This window comes from Onychomys torridus, chromosome 2, assembly GCF_903995425.1.
Source record: "Onychomys torridus chromosome 2, mOncTor1.1, whole genome shotgun sequence".
NCBI lineage: Eukaryota > Metazoa > Chordata > Mammalia > Rodentia > Cricetidae > Onychomys > Onychomys torridus.
The window spans coordinates 147,144,784-147,164,114 of NC_050444.1; the positions used below are offsets into that span (position 1 = coordinate 147,144,784).

At 51.5% G+C, this 19,331-nt stretch overlaps 1 protein-coding gene across 3 annotated transcripts in view; it reads right to left on the bottom strand.

Moving 5' to 3' along the window:
- Positions 1-17,660, bottom strand: part of Zdhhc18 (zinc finger DHHC-type palmitoyltransferase 18) — a 33,296-nt gene extending 15,636 nt beyond the window's left edge. For all 3 annotated transcript variants that reach the window (XM_036177435.1, XM_036177436.1, XM_036177438.1), the window contains exons 1-2: positions 17,234-17,660; positions 10,490-10,650 (exon numbers count right to left, since the gene is read on the bottom strand). In XM_036177435.1, coding sequence (XP_036033328.1) covers positions 10,490-10,650; positions 17,234-17,550 — 478 coding nt within the window. In that variant the 5' untranslated portion in view covers positions 17,551-17,660. The remainder of the gene's footprint in view (positions 1-10,489; positions 10,651-17,233) is intronic.
- Between the last annotated feature and the right edge of the window lie 1,671 nt (positions 17,661-19,331).

Genomic DNA, 19,331 nt, shown 5'->3' on the forward strand with positions numbered 1-19,331 from the left:
AAGTTTGAGGCTAGCCTGGGCTACATAAAAATTGAGTTCCAAGACAGCCAGAGCTGTCTTGAAAAGCCACCACCACCACCCAAAAAAAAAAAAAAATTCGAATGCCCTCTTCTGGAATCCCCCGGCACTGCATGCATGTGGTACACAGACAGACATACATACATGTATGTGAAAACACCCATACACATAAAATAAAAATAAATTTTTTTAAAGATTTATTTATTTATTATATATACAGTGATCTGTCTGCATGTATACCTGCAGGCCGGAAGAGGGCACCAGATCTCATTACAGATGATTGTGAGCCACCATGTGGTTGCTGGGATTTGAACTCCGAAACTCTGGAAGAACAAGCAGTGCTCTTAACCACTGAGCCATCTCTCCAACCCATAAAAATAAATCTTAAAACAACAACAAACAGGGGTTGGGGATTTAGCTCAGTGGTAGAGCGCTTGCCTAGCAAGCACAAGGCCCTGGGTTCGATCCTCAGCTCTGGCAAAAAAACAAAAAACAAACAAAAACAAAAACCAAAAACCAACAACAACAAACAGCCAAGTTTGGTGGCACTCATCTTTAAACTAGCACTCGGGAGGCAGAGGCAGGCGGATCTCTGTGACTTTGAGGCCAGCCTGGGCTACAGAGTGAGTTCCAGGACAGCCAAGGCTACACAGATCAGCCTGCCTCCGCCTCCAGGGTGCTGGGATTAAAGACGTGTGTGTCACCACCACCCAGAAAAAAACCTTATTCTTTTGACAGGTCTCATTGTAGCCGAGGCTGGCCTCAAGCTTGCTGTGTATCAGGATGACTTAGACCTCTGATCTGCCTGCCTCTACCTCCTAAGCGGTACACCTGTCACAACTAGTTTTTGTGGTGCTGGGACTAAAACCAGAGCCTATGATGCTAGACAAACACTCTACCAACTGAGCTGCACCCCAGCCCACCCTCCCATCTCTCTTTAAGATTTAATTATTATGTATACAATGTTCCTCCTGCATGTATCCCTGCACACCAGAAGAGGGCACCAGATCTCATTACAGATGGTTGTGAGCCACCATGTGGTTGCCGGGAATTGAACTCAAGACCTCTGGAAGAGCAGCCAGTGCTCTTAACCACTAAACCATCTCTCCAGCCCCTTTCTTCACTTTTCTTCCTTTTCTCCTTCCTTTCTTTCTTTTCCCCCTCTGAGACAGAGTTTCCTATATATCCCCAACTGGCCTGGAACTCAGAGATCTGCCTACCCCTGCTTTCCAAGTGTTGGGATTAAAGTGTGCCACCACACCCAGCACTTCTCTCCCTCTGGGGTACTGGAGCGTCAAATCCAATCAATACCTTCTACATCCGAGGGAAATGCTTGCAGGGCCACAGCCCAAAGAACAAACTCCTGCAAGGTGCTCAGGGCCTTTCTCCCACATCCCTTCCCTAACAGGTTGCTGCTACTTTGATTTCCTGCCTCTCGCCCCAGGACACCCTAGCCACTTCCTTTATCTTCTCTCAAGAGGCTTCACCAAAGCCCAACCTCATCTCCACAGCCACCTCAGGCTTTGTAGACTCCTGCTTCTCACACCACATGGAACACACCTGTCACTGCATGATGCTGTAGTAGGACGTGTGTGTGTGTGTGTGTGTGTGTGTGTGTGTGTGTGTGTGTGTGTCTCCTCCCTCTAGCTAGACTAACAAGGCAAAACAAGGGCAGTCCTGGGGCTCAGAACTAGGAAGCAGAGAGCCGAGGAAGAAGACAAGCTTTAAGGCTGAGGCAGGCTGGGAGTTCGAATCCTGACCTTTCCACTTAGGAGCGAGTGCTTCTGGGTAAGTGACCTAACTGCTGCCTCGCAGAAGCAGACAAGCACCCCAACGTCCAGGGCTGTCAGGGTATAAAGACCAGACCAGGCGGTCGGGAAGTACCTACTTAACCGTTCACAGCAGAGCCAAGAGGCACAGTCTCAGAAGTCTGAGAACACTGAGCTTGAATCCTTTCCACCTGGAATTCTACCTGTTACTAAGGAAGTCCTTTCCCTTCTGAGCCTCAGTTTCTTCCTCAGGAAACAGAGATCAGGTGGTCCCATGCTGTGGTGAGGCTGGGAGGAGGAGTACAAGGCCCCCTGAGGCACGATGCTCGTGGCCCAGGAGTCTCTGACCTTGGTCCTGACCAACTGGCCAGAACATGCCAGCAGGTAAAAGGCCCAGCTCTTTCCAAGCTACTGGCATCGCTCCATACCAGACCCCAAATCCTGACCCACTGCCTCCGGGGCTCCAGCCCTGGCCAGCTGCCCACTGCTGTCACCCTGACTTGTACAGGAGTTTTCAAGCTGGTAAGATAGATATGTGGCTACACATCTCTGCCCAACCACTTACTGAGGTAGGCAGATCAAAACATTCAGTTTCTCTGATCCAAATGAATCAATAAAACGGAACAGAATTGACTCCACCCCAGAGGGTTGCTGGGAGAACTAGCTACGAATTTACTAAGTGGGGTTAACACAATGTCTAGTGTTTTTTTTTTTTGTTTTGTTTTGTTTTGTTTTTGTTTTTTCGAGACAGAGTTTCTTTGTGTAGCTTTGTGCCTTTCCTGGAACATACTCAGTAGCCCAGGCTGGCCTCGAAACCACGGAGATCCACCTGGCTCTGCCTCCCAATGCTGGGACTAAAGGCGTGCGCCACCACCGCCTGGCGTAATGTCTAGTTTTTAGCAAGAGCCTTGGGGAGGCTGTGCACCCCTATCTGAAATACTGGGAACCAGAAGTGTTTTAGATTTGGGCATTTTTCAGATTTTAGAATATCTACATATACATAATGACATGTACAGAGTGGAACCCAAGCCACACATGAAATTCTCTTACATACAGGTCTTTTACATATATCCAGAAGGCAATTTTTTTCATTATTATTTTGAGACAAGGTCTCACTAGGTAGCCCTGGTTGGTCTGGCTCTCACTTTGTAGGCTGGCTTTGAACTCACAGAGACCTGCTTGCCTCTGCTGGGATTAAAGTATGAGTCACCTCACCTGGCTTCAGAAGGTAATTTATGGAATATTTTTAGTGCACCTGTGTTCTGACTGCAATCTGCTGGGTGAGGTCTGCTGTGGAATGTTCTGGTTGTGGTCTCAGATTGTGAAGCATTTAGGAATTTCAGGTAAGGGACGCTGAGCATTGTAAATATAAGCTAACACTACTATTGTTGCTATAGGAACACTACAGATACATAGTGAGTTATAAAGAAACCTCTGGGAGTGAAGGGCACATCCAGACCCTCTTCAGTATTGTGAGAACCTCCTGGGAATCTCATCGGATCCCAGAGATCCCCCTCCCCCTCAGGGAGCCTTGGTCTCTCCCACAAGGGAGGGAGGGAGTGAGGTTCTCTCCCCTCCAGAGCTGTGACAGAGGAAGGGAGGCCGCCAAGAGGGGGGGAAAGGAGGGTTAGGGGCGAGATGGGGTTGGGGGAGGATGGGACACCGGACTGACGGCGAGCTGGTCAAAGGAGGCTGGGGGGGGCATAGCGAGAGGCGGCAGCTCCCACCAACGGCAGCTTGCTGCCCCCAGAGCAAGTCCACCGCTTCTCCCGACCAAAAGCTCAGTCTTTTAGGGGTCAACAGGGAAACGTGATTACCAAGGTGCACTGAGACTGTCTCCCTGAATCAGGGTACGCAGGCCGGGCAAGGACACAAGGCCACATTCTGCAGATGGGAAACCAAATTAACCCGGATTAGAAGGCGGGGCTGAGATTAGAATCTCTGTCTCCCAAGGCATCCATTTGTTCATTCCTCACACACAAGCATTTACTACATGCAAGACACATGGGTGTGGTGGGTAAGGGGCATACAGATAGATTGTCCAGAAATGTCTGTTCACTCTATGCCTGCTTGGCACACACCACAGTAATCTATATTTAAAAATGTTTGGGAGCTGGAGAGATGGCTTGGTGGCTAAGAGTACTGGCTGCTCTTCCAGAGACCTTGAGCTTCATTCCCAGCAGCCATGGTGGCTCCCAGCCGCCTCGAACTCCTGCCCTCTTAGAAGATCCAATGCCCTCTTGGGATCTCAGTGGACACACCTGACACACCTGACACAGACAAGGGTGTGGACATGCAGCCAGGTTGGCTTCGGCTCCTCTGGCCACCACCTGAGGGGAAAAAACACTCACTAAAGGAAGGAGGAAGTGGTCAAGAAATGCTTCCTGGCCGGGCAGTGATGGTGCATGTCTTTAATCCTAGCACTCGGGAGGCAGAGGCAGGTGGATCTCTGTGAGTTCCAGGCTAGCCTGGTCTACAGAGTGAGTACCAGGACAGCCAAGGCTAGACAGAGAAACTCCGTCTCAAAAAAAAAAAAAAAACCAGAAAGAAAGAAAAAGAAATACTTCCTGGCCGGCAGGGCCTCTAGATGTATCTCAGAGCTTTCTGCTGTGACCAACTCTTCCCCAGGAAAGTAAACAGATGCCCATACGCTGGTGAGCGCGCTGGCCAGTGTGCCTTCTAGACAGGAAACTCGAGAGGAAGTCATTTCAAGAACTGGGGCTCACCTCTCCCCATGCGTGCACAGCTGGGAGAAGCAGATCAGCTTCCTCCTGCCTGAGGTACTGCCAGGACCCATCACACCTTCAAAATAGTTTTTTTGGCTGGGGCTGTCAATGGGAGCCAGTACTGGTGTGGAACAAGACCTCATTCCGCCCAGTGGTGGTGATGCACGCCTTTAATCCTTGCAATTGGGAGGCAGAGCCAGGCGGATCTCTCTGAGTTTGAGGCCAGCCTGGTCTACAGAGTGAGTTCCAGGACAGCCTAATAACACATGGTGGAGATCATGTCTCAAAAAACAAAACAAAATAAAAATAAACAAACAAAATACCCTAAATGCCATCAGAAATACAGAAGAGAACCAGGTAAGATGTCACATGCCCGTGTTCCTGGCAACTGGGAGGTGAAGGCAGGCATGCTGGGAATTCAAGGCCAGCCCAGCTACCCCGAGACTCTGTCTCAAAACCTAAAATCAGGCTGGGGATGTAAGCGCAGTTGGTAGTGTGCTTGCCTAACATCACAAAGCCTGACTCTGATCCCCAGGGCCATGTGAACAGGGTGCAGTGGTTCCCATGCTAGTCACCTCAGCACCTGAGGGTGAAGGCATCAAACTTTCTAGATCATCTTTAGTGAGCCTGAGCTACATAAGACCCACCTCAGACAAAACAAAACAAACCCAAAACTCAAATGAAAACATAAAGTGGTAATATACTAGACAGAATCAGACACCAGCTCAGCAGGGGCGGGTGGGCGGCACCCAGGAGGGGGGACAGGGCAAGCAAAGGAGAAGGCCCTGAGGTCCCACATCGTGGGATGGGGAGTGGGAGGAAGTGGGGGGGCTGCTGCTGCCTCCTGGTGGCTCTGCCCCCGCAGGGAGTTTCCTGCACTAGGCTTGTGAATCATGGTCTGAGAAAGTGATTTCCCTTCCCAGTCTCCATCCTTGTACTCAAGCAAAGGGAAAAATCTCCGCTATAACGAGAACCTCACACACCTCCATGTACCTGCTTCAACAGCAGCCACAATGGCCAGGAACCCTGCAGCCTGGCTTTCTCTTTCTTACATGATCATGGTCTGTGCAGAGCAAATAAGCCTGGCTCTGTCCTCACAGGGCCTACATAAATTTCTCTTTTAAAATATATGGTCACATGTCATATAAGAGCAGTTTCAAGAAATACGTCATTGTGTCCGTAGGTGATTTCCCACGCAAATGTCACAGAAAGTACTCACACAAAGTAAGGAGGGGCTGGTTCCATTAGGTGGCTTAATGGGGACCTCAGTTATAAATGGAGTTTGTCAGTGACTAAAGCATTGTTATATAGCATAAGGCTTATTTAAAAGTGATTATTTTTTGGGAGGGGACTACACAGGGTCTCACTATGGTGGTCTGAAACTTGCTATGTTAGACTAGTGTCAAAAAATGAGTCATCTGCCGGGTGGTGGCAACTCACAGAGGCAGAGGCAGGTAGGTCCCTGCCACTTCAAGGCCAGCCTGGTCTACATAGCGAGTTCCAGGACACCCAAGGTTGTTACACAGTGAAACCCTGTCTCAAAAACAAAGAAACAGCTGGGTGGTGGTGGCGCATGCCTTTAATCCCAGCACTCGGGAGGCAGAGCCAGGTAGATCTTTGTGAGTTCAAGGCCAGCCTGGGCTACCAAGTGAGTTCCAGGAAAGGTACAAAGCTACACAGGGAAACCCTGTCTCGAGAAAAAACAAACAAACAAACAAAAAACCCCAAACAAACAAACAAACAAAAGTGAGCCATCTGAAGAAAAATGCTAAAGAAATGATCGGAGGGGCTGGAGAGATGGCTCAGCAGTTAAGAGCATTTGTTAGTCTCAAAAAGGACTCAGGTTCAGTTCCCAGTACGCACACGGTAGTCCATAACCATCCAAACTCCAGTTCCAAGGGATCCAATACCTTCTTATGATTTCTGCAGATACCGGGCACACACATGAATGGTGCACATATATTTATGCAGGCAAAACACTCAGAAATTTTACAAAAAAGTTGGGAGTTAGGTGGGCTAGAAGCCTGTAACCCTAGCACCCAGGAAAGACAGAGGCCGGAGGAGCCCTCGTCTGGTCTGTATATTGAGTCCATATATATCCAGGCCAGCCAAGGACACACAGGGAAACCCTATTTCAAAACAACTAACAAACAAAAGAAAAAAAATTAATAAAGGTAGGGCTGGGACATGGAAAGGGTAAAAATCATGCAAGCTGAATTCCACTGACTGCTACTCAGGAAAGCAAGCTGGGGGTGCCAGGGAGTCACCCAAATTCTAAGCTTAGGAAGGCCAGAGGTCAAACAATTCCAATCACAGAAAGCAGGAGTGGTGGCCTGGTCAGCAGAGCCCTGAACCAGCCCGGGGAGGAGATGAGGCAGGCCACCCTGGAAAGGGCTCCTGGTCGGCCAGGGATGGACACACAGAGCTGATGGGACAGGCTGTGAGCATCACAGGACACTAGAGAGCAGACCTTGTGTCTGTCCTGTGAGTGCGGCTGGGCCTCAGTGAACACCGTGGTGCGGGCTGTCTCCCATTGGACCAGGAATGCCTTAGGAATGAGTTCTGACTCTTGAGCAGCTGCCCTGGGGCCTTGGGGTGAGCTAGCTAAGCTGCCCACCAGCTGACCAGCCCAGACCTCAGATAAAGGTGACCAACTGCCTCAGTTTACCTCAGGTGCTCTCCCAAGACAAGGCTTTCAGTTCTAAAACCTTTCTGTTTTAGTGCTGGGCAAACTGGGAGGAGCTGATCCCTTGCTGTCCCTGCCCTGCCTCCCCAATCAGTCCCTGTTCCTCTGAACACTCACCTCAGAGCCAGAAGGGCTCAGGGACCTTAGACCCTGTCAAGAAAATGTGTTTCAACTCTGACAGAAGCTTCCTGGCCACATTTCAAAATCTAGTACAATTCAAGCAGGTTGCTACAATGCCACTCTCAGACTCTGCTGTCCTCAGAGGAGTCTTATTCCCAGCTCCACACCACCCTTCCAAACATGGCTTCCTAATGGCATGCTCCGCATGCTCGGCTAACATGCCCTGCCCAGTGGCCCCGCTCCCTCCTGCTCTGTCCTTCCTTTGCACTGCCACTTGCCTGGAGGGCTCCCTTCACACAGGTTCTCGTGCTGAAGTGCAGTGCGACCTCCCAACTACCTTCCAGTCAGAACTCTCCACCTGACACTGGCCTCTATCCCACAGGGTAGGCTTCCTATCAGACGCCTGTCTTTAGATTCTGGCCATCCAGCCGGGTGGTGGCGCACACCTTCAATCCCAGCACTCGGAAGGCAGAGGCAGGTGGATCTTTGTGAGTCTGAAGAGGCCAGCCTGGGCTACAGAGCGAGTTCCAGGGCAGGCAGCCAGGGCTACACAGAGAAACCCTGTCTTGGAGAAAAAAAAAAAAAAAAAAAAAAAAAAAAAAAAAAGGAAAAGAAAAAGATTCTTGTCATCCATTTGGCTGCCAGGAGGCATTGTATAGAGCCAGCACCTGACTGCATGAACCCACCATGTCCTCCTTGGGAGACACCGAAACCTCTCACATGTCCCCAGGGCAGCAAACAGAGTTCCCGGGGGTTCCCTTTCCTCAGCCATCCTTCCATCTATCCCTTTCTCCAGCTAACACCACTGAGCACACTTACCCTGCACAGCGATAAGGTAAACCAGACACCCATGTCCTCATCTCCCTTGCCGGACAATTCCATCATGACCGACATGTAGCCCCCTGGGAATGTATCATAGAAGGTCTAGCCCAGGATACAGAACATTAAAGTGGAGATAAAAGGATGGAGGGAGGGGCTGGGGACTTAGCTCAGTGGCAGAGCACTTGCCTAACAAGCGCAAGGCCCTGGGTTCGAGCCTCAGCTCTAAAAAAAAGAAAAAGGATGGAGGGGATGCATCCCTAAACACAAAGCCTGGTGTGGGAAGAGGGCACCTATTGCCTCCCTCTCTCTTCAACCCTTGGCCCTGTGAGCCCTTGCTTGGAGTCTGCATCTGGGATAACCCGCTGCAGATGTGAAGATCTGTGGGTAACAGTGGACGGTGCTGGACACACAGATCCCAGCTCCCCTAAACATGGGGATTGCTGCTGTTACTGGTCAAGCAGCTCAGGAGCCAGGGATTCCAGGCAGCCAGACACAGAGGCCTGGCTGAGGTGCACAATAATCCTGCTTCAGGATTAGCCTGACTGAAGTGGACGTGAACCCAGTGGCTGCTGAGCAGCCCAGGTCATACACTGAGGAGATGCATGGGGAGGCCAGAGCCCTGCAAAGGGGAAGGAAGCTTCTAGAGGAAGACCATGGGTGTGGTTGCTCCACCCCCAGGCTCCATCCCCTTCCTGGGCCGAGGAGGAGCCGTCAATGAACAGGCAAAGCTGAGAGGTATCCTCTCCTGGGCCCTCCCCAGCTGCTCCAGAATCAGCTGGGGATGGATGTGGCTGGGCTCTGGTATTTACAGGTCACTAGCTCTCATCAGGCCAGCTAGACAGTTAAAAGCCTGCCTGTATACTGCCTGCTTATGGCAAGGAGCCAGCCATGACCGGAAACCCTGGAGGTGTGCAAACACCCGAGTCACTTCTCAGCAGGAAGGAGCTGGGGCGGGGCCAGTTGAGATGAAGGTCCTGGTCCTGGGCACAGACAGTTCTCTCCTCCAGGAGGAATAAACAGCTAGCTACTCAGAGGCCTGGGAGGGCAGGTTCTTTTCTGAGCACCCAGCTTTCCCTCCTCCATGCTTTCACCTCTGTAGACAGATCCTTTCCTTCCTCACATAGCACCTAGGGCTTGTCCTGACCTCCTAGGCTAAACTAGCCCATGCCCCATGCTGCTGCACCCCTAGCCTGTTCCCCTGTCCAGGCCCATGCCTCCCTCTTTGCTCATACACCACCTCCCTTAACCCCCCCCCCCCCACCAGCCCCAAGTCCTGTGCCTCTTCCCTAATATCTTTTATTTGTTTACTGTCTTTCTTGTACCCTGGAATGTCACCTCGACCTCCACGAGGACAGAGATTATTGTCAGTTTCTTTCATCCCCTGTCACCAGCATCTGGAATAGCTCATGGCACACAGCAGGGGTTCAATAAATGTTTCATGATTGAATGAATAAAGAGTACACAAACATTTAGCCGAGTGTGGAGGAGCATGCCTGTAATCCCAGCACTTAGGAGGCAAAGGCAGACAGATCAGAAATGAAGGCCATCCTCAGCTACACAGTGAGTTCAAGGCCAGCCTAGACTACATGATACCTTGTTGGGGTGGGGGTGAGGTAGGGGGTATATGAACATTTAAGAGCAGGGCTCAGGCCAACCACTGCCTGGAGGTGCACCACAGGCCTTGCACTAACTGTGCGTTCTTTTTTTGTTTTGTTTGTTTTTGTTTTGTTTTGTTTTGTTTTGAGATAGGGTCTCACTATATAGCTCTAGCTGTCCTAGAACTCGCTTTGTAGAACAAGCTGTCCTGGAATTTACAGAAATCTGCCTGCCTGGCTCTGGGATTAAAGGCATGCACCACCGCCGCCTGGCTTCAGCTGTGTGATCCTGAACCATGTATTTAAACTCTCTATGTCTCCTTTCAATAAATGAATAGGAAAAGAGTGATAACACACAGAGTGACCTCACAGGCTAGTGGCCCTAACAGTAGTCACACATACAAGGACAGCTCAAAGCACTGTCCTGCACCCTGGATGCCAACATTTCTTGCTTACTTATTCGCCTGCTTGCTCATTATCTGCCTCCCTCTACTACAGTGTCAGCTCCAGCCTACCTTGCTCACGGCTCAATTCCTTAATTCCTAGCAAAGAGCTGGAGGAGGGAAGTAAGGCCTCTCACATCAGGACTGAGGGCTGGGGAGCTATCCCGGGCTGGGAGTGAGAGCTGGGGAGCTATCCCAGGCTGGGAGTGAGAGCTGGGGAGCTATCCCGGCTGGGAGTGAGAGCTGGGGAGCTATCCCGGCTGGGAGTGAGAGCTGGGGAGCTATCCCGGGCTGGGAGTGAGGGCCTCACCAATCTGCTTCTCCAGGGCTGCTGCTTCACAGATGGTCGCCCGGGGCAGGATGCCAGGGTCAGTGAAACTGGTCTGCAGGAGGCAGCTCATGACGAAGAAGAAGAGGATGGCAGCGATGATGGGGATGGCGAGGGTCAGTTCTCGGGCCAGGTAGGGACAGCTAGGAGAGAAGAGAGCTCAGATTACCCAGGGCTCCCTGAAAAGAGCCTCTCCCTGAAGGGCAGGGGAGGTGAATGCAGCTCCTCCCTGTAAGTGCCCAGAGCAGACATTACTAGTTAATCCTGGACTTTTTCCCAATGTCAGATGAGGTCAACAGATACTCTCCCTCACCCCACGCGAGCAGGCAGGTCCCCTTCCTCCATCCCTTCCTTCCAACAAGAACCTGCTAGATAGCCCAAACTGGCCTGAAACTTTCTTTTCTTTTCCTTTTTTTAAAGATTTATTTATTATGTATACATTGCAGAACACCAGAAGAGGGCACCAGATCTCATTGCAGATGGTTGTGAGCCACCATGTGGGTGCTGGGAATTGAACTCAGGACCTCTGGAAGAGCAGCCAGTGCTCTTAACCTCTGAGCCATCTTGCCAGCCCCAGGCCTGAAACTTTGTAAGTTGGCCTTGAACTCTTGATTTTTCTGCTTCCACCTCCTGAATACACACACACCACCATACCTAGTCTTCCTTTTTTTTTTTTTTTTTTGGTGGGTTTTTTTTTTTTTTTTTTTTTTTTTTTTTTTTTTTTTTTTTGTGGCAGCAAAAAAACAAAAAAACAAACCCAAGCCACTGAGATGGTTCAGCATATAATGCTCGCTATCCAGCTCGATGGCCTGAGTGTGGTCCTGGAGCCCACAGGATGAAAGAAGGAAAGTGATTCCCAAGGTGTCCTCTGACGGTCACATGCATGCCATGGTAACACCCGCAGTGGTGGCGCACGCCTTTAATCCCAGCACTAGGGAGGCAGAGGCAGATGGGTCTCTGTGAGTTCTAAGCCAATCTGGTCTATAAAGCGAGTTCCAGGACAGCCAGGGTTGTTACACAGAGAAAATCTGTCTTGAAAAAACAAACAACAAAATAAATAAATTGTAATTAAAAAAAACAACAACAACAACAACAAAGAGAGAGACAAAGAGGCAGAGATGGAAACAGAGAAGAACAGGGGCTTCTCGGGCTCGCTCTAAACCCCTGGACCCAAGCTGTCTTCCTACTAAGAGCTGGGACCGCATGTGAACACAACACTGTGTTCAGCTCAGTACGCAGCATTTAATATTTCCTGTCTGTGGGTATTTTGCCTGTATGCATGTCTGGTGCTTGAAGAGGCCAGAAGACACGCTGGATGCCCTGGTAGTCAGGTGGCTGTGCCCATGTGGGTGCTAGGATTGAGCCCGAGGCCTCTGGAAGAGGGGCCCGTGCTTTTAATCACCAAACCATCTCTCCAGACCTAGCCCAGCACTTAGCTGTAGCCTCAGCTCTCAGTCCTGTTAGCAGATGCAGAACTTTAGGAAGCCACTGCCAACTAAGGGGGCTGCTACTTGAGATAAGCATCCATGGCAATGTTGCAATGTCATTCATTCATTCATTCATTCATTCCGCCAGCCAGCTGCTACACAAATATTACTGAGTTCTTTTTTGTACCAGGCAACACTCTCAATAAACAGCAGGAATAATGGCTATGACTATGACGAGAGTCTCTCTGCCGTGTGGCTTACGGTCGACTGGGGAAAAGAGCCCCACAAACAGGGAGCTGCCACACATGGTGATGTGAACTGCAAACAAAAGATCCCCGAAGGAGATGATACTGCAGCCATACCCAGAAGGAGGAGGAGAGGCTAAGGAAAGCAGCATGTCCCTGCCCCTGCCACCCTAGACACTAACTCCAGGCTGACTCCGGGAACAGCTTGTGGGATGCTATGCTCCTTCCTCCCTCCCACAAGCTTCCACGTGCCTCCTGAGCCTCTCACTTCCATTTTAGGGCTGTAATGGCGGCGTGGCTTCAGGATGAAGTGGACCTACTGGGACGTGCTATGGCCAGTCTGTGATTCTGCTGCCCACTCCAAAGCCACAACCACTTTCTGTAAATCAATCTTGTCAGTTCCCTGCCTGAGACCCTCTGATGGCTTCAGATGGGATCCAGACTCTCCATCGGGCTACTAGGCCAGCCTTGCCCTGAGATTTGCTGGGGTTCTCCCGTCTCAACCTACAGAACTCTCCTCAGCCCTCTACCCGACATCACACCAGCAGTTTCTACACAACCCTGACTCTTTCCTACCTCAGGGCCTTTGCACTTACTGCTCATTTCCTCTGGAATGTTCTTCCTCCTCAGAGGACCTCCCTTGATAGTTCATACAAAGCAGCCCTCCTCCAGACTATTTTCTGTACAGCATTTATTAAAAATGTTAGCTGTGGGGACTGGAGATGGCTTAGTGATTATAAACACCTATTCCTCCCGCCAGCATCCACATGATAGCTCAAAAACATCCCTTGTGCCAGTTCCAGGGGTTCAACGCCCTCTTCTGAACTCCCCACATGGTACACGTATATACATACAGGTAAAATACTCAAAGACATAAAATAAACAAGCTGGGCTGTGGTGACTCACACCTTTGATTCCCGTGCTCAGGAGGCAGAGGCAGGCGGATTTCTGTGTGGTCTAAAGAGTAAGCAGCTAGGTTACACAAACAAACCCTGTCTCGAAACAAACAAAAATTAATTAATTTCAGGTATGGCAGCTCACACCTTTACTCCCCGCACTCTGAAGGTAGAAGCAGACAGCTCTCTGTGAATCTGAGGCCAGTTTGGTCTATACACTGAGTTCCAGGATAGCCAGGAGCATAGGGTAAGATCCTGCCTTTAAAAAAAAAAAAAAAGCTGGGGCTGGAGAGATGGCTCAGGGGTTAAGAGCACCCTCTGCTCTTCCAGAGGTTCCGAGTTCAATTCTCAGCAACTACATGGTGGCTAACAATCATCTGTAATGAGATCTGGTGCCCTCTTCTGTATACATAATAAATAAATAAATCTTTAAAAATAAAAAAAGCTAACTGCTTTTGTGGATGTTACCTGCCTTTGTCCTGCTAAGTGACAAGCTTCTCTGTTGGCACAGACAGCATCCCTCACATGTTACCCAGGAAATACCTTCCAAATGAATGGTGGACCCCTCATGGAGGGAAAGTAGCTACCATATTTTTTTTCAGTACTACAAACCAAACCCAATGCCTTGTACATGCTAGGAAAGCACTCTGCCTTTCTGCTGTCTCCAACCCTAACACCTGACGGACGCCTTCCGAAGATTTACTATATGCTAGATACTACCCTAGTCAATAAGTCATTATGAATAATCCCTACAGGCTAGGGATACAGCTCAGTGGTAGAACACTCTCTACCATGCACAAAGCCCTAACTTCAATCCCCAGTAGCACAAAGTCATAATAACAATAGTCATAATGACAATATCAAATCGGTATCTGAAGTACGAAGCAGACATGACGCTACATGCCAATATCACGGCATTTGAGAGGCTGAGAATCTGAAGCCAATCTAAGCTACAGAGGTAATGCTATCTTAAAAATATGAATTCTGGGGGTTGGGAATTTAGCTCAGTGGTAGACTGCTTACCTAGCAAGCACAAGGCCCTGGGTTCAGTCCTCCAAAAGTAAAAAATAAAAAAAGAAAGAAAGAAATTCTGTGGGGTTACAATATCGCATGCCTTTAATCTCAGTCAGCACCCGGAGACACAGGCAGGTGATCTGTGTGAGTTCGAGCCAGCTAGGGTTACACAGTGAGACCCTGTTTCAAAATTAACTAGTCAATTAAATGCCTGACATACATAACAGTTACTGAGTGCTAGATACGTTGCTGTGCACTTGACACCATTTCTCAAGACTTCACGGTGACCCTCTAACCTTATGCCCCAGACTTCACAGATGAGGAAGTTGAAAAGGCTTAAACCTAGACAGCACAGGTCAGGGGTGGTCACGTGACCGAGAAGTTCATGCTGACCAACCGCAGCCAGCCTCTGCCTTTCCACTGGAGCCAGAGGGGATGTGATGGGTTGGGTTGCTGCTTGGGCACTGCATCTGTTGGGAGGCTTGGGGCCAGAGCATGTGAACACTGCTTTTGAAGCCTACAGCGGCCTTCCCCGAAGGACCAGAGCCTGCCAAAGCCAAGGGCTGCAAGTGGGCTACCTCTGCTCCACTCATCTCCTCATAACCCTCCAAAAGAACCAGCCACTCTCAGTATCAGTGTGGACAGCTCACCTAGGTCATGTACAGGCCGAGCCTGGGGAACAAAGACTGGGACTTGGGAGACACCAACACCAAGCCGTAGGCTCTGATTTCCACAGCTGGATTCAAGGTCACCCAACCAGGATACCAATTACAAGCTGGATCTCAAGACTCCCAGCAAGTGATGTGTTCCTTCATTCATTCAACCATAACCTCCTGTGCTGAACACTGACTCCATCCCTCTCACTGGCTCCAGGCACCAAATATACAGCAGTGTGAATATTTACTATGCTCACGGAAAAGACAGGCACAAAATGACCAAACGTGTGTGTGTGTGTGTGTGTGTGTGTGTGTGTGTGTGTGTTAGCAGAAGGGGAAAGAGTGAAAAGAAATGAGTGAACCATGAGGGTGCTCCGAACAGTGCAAAGGCCCTGAGGCAGCAGGTCAATGAGCTTGAGAGGCTAACTCAGCAGAAGAGGACTGAGCCGGAGGACTAAGAGAGAGCAGAGGCTCTCACCTAGCCTGAGAACCAGGGAGCCTGCAATCTGGTGTCAAGGGGCTGTGGCTGCTGTGTGACGTGGGAAGTAGAGTAGAAGCTGGGAGCCCCGCTCGGAAGCGCTGTCACCACCCACCAAACAGGGAAGCAAAACCAGCAGGAAAGTTCCCCCAAGAGTCACCTGTACCTTCCCCAGAGCATCAGGAGTGAGCGCCTCCTACCATTCCTGTCCTCACTAAAAGTGTGTCCACCGCTCTGGCTCCTCTTTGGAGTCCTCCAAGCCCCCAGCACCCAGGACTATGAGATGTAACCCAACCCTGCTCCCAAAGTCACCACCCAAGAGTGAGAACAAGAGATGAAGGCCAAGTTGACTGACTGGTCTGTTCTCCCTTCCTGCTTGGCTGGGAACAACTCAGGACCACCATGAAGGCCATCCATCCGGAAGTCCAGAAGTTCACGCTCTGAAGTGTCCAAATCTTACACTGAAGGGTCATAGAGCAACTACAGCATTATTTCCTCCTGCCTGGGCCATAACCCTGGGCGTGAACACCCCGGAGAAGTGGCCCAAGGGGTCTGGAAAAAGCATTTCTACAGCACCCAAGAGGCATTGGTAAGGTGGAAATGAAACTTGGTCGTCTAAGGGCCACACTGGGGCCCCAGAGCTTCTCTGTGTAAACCACCCTGAACCTTTTTCCATCCTGACCCAGAATGAAACGCAGAGCATTTTGGGGGGACAGAGGAAAAGAAGGAAGCCCTCACCTTGCGGTTGCAGACACACAATCCAGGTCCTGGAAAGTGACCTGAGAACTGATCTTTCAGAAAACCACATGCCCCCAGGAAGTGATTTTTGGCGAATAGAGAATTAATAGCTGCCAACGCCAAGTGCTAAAAGCTTGCATGCAGAAGAATAAATAAGTGATAAATAAATTTGAAAAAAGCTAAAAGCTCACATGCATGACCGGGTATCAAGCTCAATAAGGCCTTTGGAGGTGGGTCCCCATTCTGTTAATGAGGAAGTGGGGAGTGGAGGGATGAAGTGATTGCCCCGGGTCACACAACTAGTGGGAGGTGGAGCTGGGATTTGGGCTAGGTTCCCTGCCTCCAGAGTCGGAGGTCTTAACTAGGCTCAACCCCAAAGAACAGAGAGAAGGTAGGAGGGAAAGGTGGGGCTTGCCCAGTGGGTGTGCGTGTGTGCGTGTGTATGCATGTGTAGGGGGGGGTGCGTGCAAAAAGTCATATGTCTGGTGGCTCCAGCTAGAGGCTGAGGGTGGGGTGGAAACTTTGGTTGCCTGAGTGGCCCTGATAAAGCCATAAGCAGCCGCTCCTCCATCCTTCGGTCCTGTGATGGAGATGCCCTGTAGGCCAGCCCTGGTCACTAGAAAAAAGGTCAAGAGCCTATGAGGGCAATTAAGACCTGTCATGTGAAAGTACTAAGGTCTTTTTCATGAAAATGAGCGGTGCGGCTGTCTGGGTGGGGGAATGGACCGACGGATGCTCCAGAGTGTCCAGAGGGGAAAGAGAGCCAGGTCAAGGTTGGAGAAACACCTGGGGTTCTAGGACGCTAGGGGAGGATCAGGAAGCAGCTTTGGAGAAACTAAGGAAAGCGCTGGAGCGGGAAGGGCCAGTCTGGGAGGCCCAACGATGCTTTAGAAAGGATGCCTTGGGGCCTAGGGCGAGCGTGACTGAGGGAAAGCGGGGCTGGGGGGACAGTCCGAGGGAGCCAGGACCCTGCAGAACCTTGGAGGGACTTGAGAAGCCGCCTAGGAGATTCAAGGTGTCCACAGCCAAGGGACACAAAAACTTAGTTGTCTGAGGATAGGCATAAAAGACGCCTAGAGGGGTCAGAAAGAGCCTGGGATGGGCAAGAACCGGCCAAGGCCGGTGACCGGGGCCGGGCCCCCAAAGTCCGGGTGCCGAGGAGGGGTGCGGGGGTCCAGGGCGGGCGGAGGCCCGGCGGTACACGGATGCGGGCCGGGAAGGCGCGGCGGCCGGGGGCCACAGCGCGCGCGGGGGCGATGGGGGCGAACTCACTCGAAGAAGAAGAAGAGGACGGTGGTGCTGAGGATGAGCAGCAGCGTGAGCGCGAAGACGCCGCCGTGGCCGGCCAGCATGAGGCGGCCGCCGCAGTAGAAGCGGTTGCGGCCCGGGAACACCTCCCACTTACGCCGCGGCCGGCGGCCCAGGCTCCCGCTGCCGCTGCCGCTGCCGCTGCCGCTCCAGCGCGGTGCTCCGGGCGCGGGCCCGGGGCTCGGGGCGGGGGGCGCGGCGGAGCCGGGGCGACGCGCCCCGGGGGAGGCGGGCGGCGGGGCGGCCCCGGGGCTGATCTGCTGGTACTCGCAGTCCTTCATGCGGCCGCCCGCGGGCCTCGGCTCCGCGCCCCGCGGGCCGCCCGCGCCGCTCCGGGACCGGGCCGAGCAGCGGAGGTAGCGGCGGCGCGCGCGGCGCGGGCGGGCGGGCTCGCTCGGGTTGGCCCCGTCCGCTGCCGCCCCGCCCCCGGATCGCTCCGCAGCGCCCCCTGCGACCGGCACGGGAACTGCGGGCGCGGCCTCCCGGGCTCGCTCCCTCCCTCCCGGGGGCCTTTGCATGGAGACCCTGGGTTAGCAGTGCGGGGTGCCAGGTGCTGGATTCAGGGGACCCCGCCCAGACGGCAACTCCAAGGCCAGGCTCGCCCACCTCTGAGGGCAGGCCGGAAGGGTGGTACGCAATTTGCTTTGAAAGTTCCGGGAGTGTCTAAAGGGGTGCGTGTGAAATACGCTTTGTCTTTCCCTCCAAGCTGTCTTAGACCTGGACGCAGGTCCAATCCTGGGTTACTAGATATCCCCTAAACGGGGATCATTCCCGAGGGCCCCAAGGTTTTTTTCAGGTGGAGGTATTCACAACACATCCAATCTAGTGGGGTGGCCCATGCGCCTGGAAGACGGGCAGTTCTTTGTAATTCTAGCATCCGAGGACTGAGACAAGGAGAGTTCAAGGCCAGCTTAGGATACAGGGTGAATTTGCACCCAGCTCGGGCCACAAGTGAGACCCTGACTCAATCATGAACACACACATACACACACTTTATCTCATATGGTCAGGAGTCCAGGAATAGTCTAGCAAATTCTTTTACATGCAGCCCCAAGACTAGTAGGGCTTCTACTGAATTCTCATCCAGAGAGTCAAATGGGAACCAGTCACCTTGCCAGCCATTCAGGAAGTTGGCAGAACTTCTTATGACATGACTTGAGGCCCGGAAGTTTTGTTGAAACGCCACCCAAACTCACTAAAGATTATCCAGTGACTCACCGTGGAGGGTTCTCTAAACGAGCCACGTACTTCATGAACCTGACAGGGATAATTTAACTTCGATGTGCTAAAACAGAGCTTGATTTGTTTTTGTGTGACTTGGGTATCACATGCTGGGCAACTTCACCAGCCCTAAGACAGAGCATTTGTGCTTGTGTGAGTGAATGTGTGCATGGGGAGGCAGGGTGTGCGGGCTCACACATGCATGGAGGCCTAAAGAAAGTATCAGATCCTTCAGAGCTGGAGTTCAGGAGCATATGCAGGATGCCTAAATTGCTCCATGGGTGCCAGGATCCAAACCCTGGTACTCAAGATTGTTCCAGTGCCCAAGCCAGAGCATATGTCACTTATTATTTGTGTAGCAGAGATGACATGTCATCACCTTTGCTCTAGTCTGTGATTGGAAGCAAGTCTCAGGTGTTACTGACAATTGAATCCTACAAAAGTGTGAGTGTCAGAAGGCGTGATCATTGGTGGTCATCACAGAGTCTGTCCATCAAGCCAAAGTTACCGCAAAACCCAAGGACAAGAGACCCAGGTGGGAGACTGGAGGGACTGAGAAAGGCAGACAAAATACACAACGGAGTGGATCACGGTGCATGACGCTGGGAATCTCTTCACGTGGGATGCTGGCATAGGAGGATTGCAAGTGTGAGGCCAGCCGGGGCTGCGCAGCAAGACCACGTCTACAAACAAACAATCACTAACTGGAGCCAGACACATGGTCATGTTGTCATCCCAACACCAGAAGGCAGAGGCAGGCAGCTTTCTGTGAGTGTGGGGCCAACCTGGTCTGCACAGCAAATCCCTCACCAGGGTGAACAGGGCTGAATAAGGAGACCCT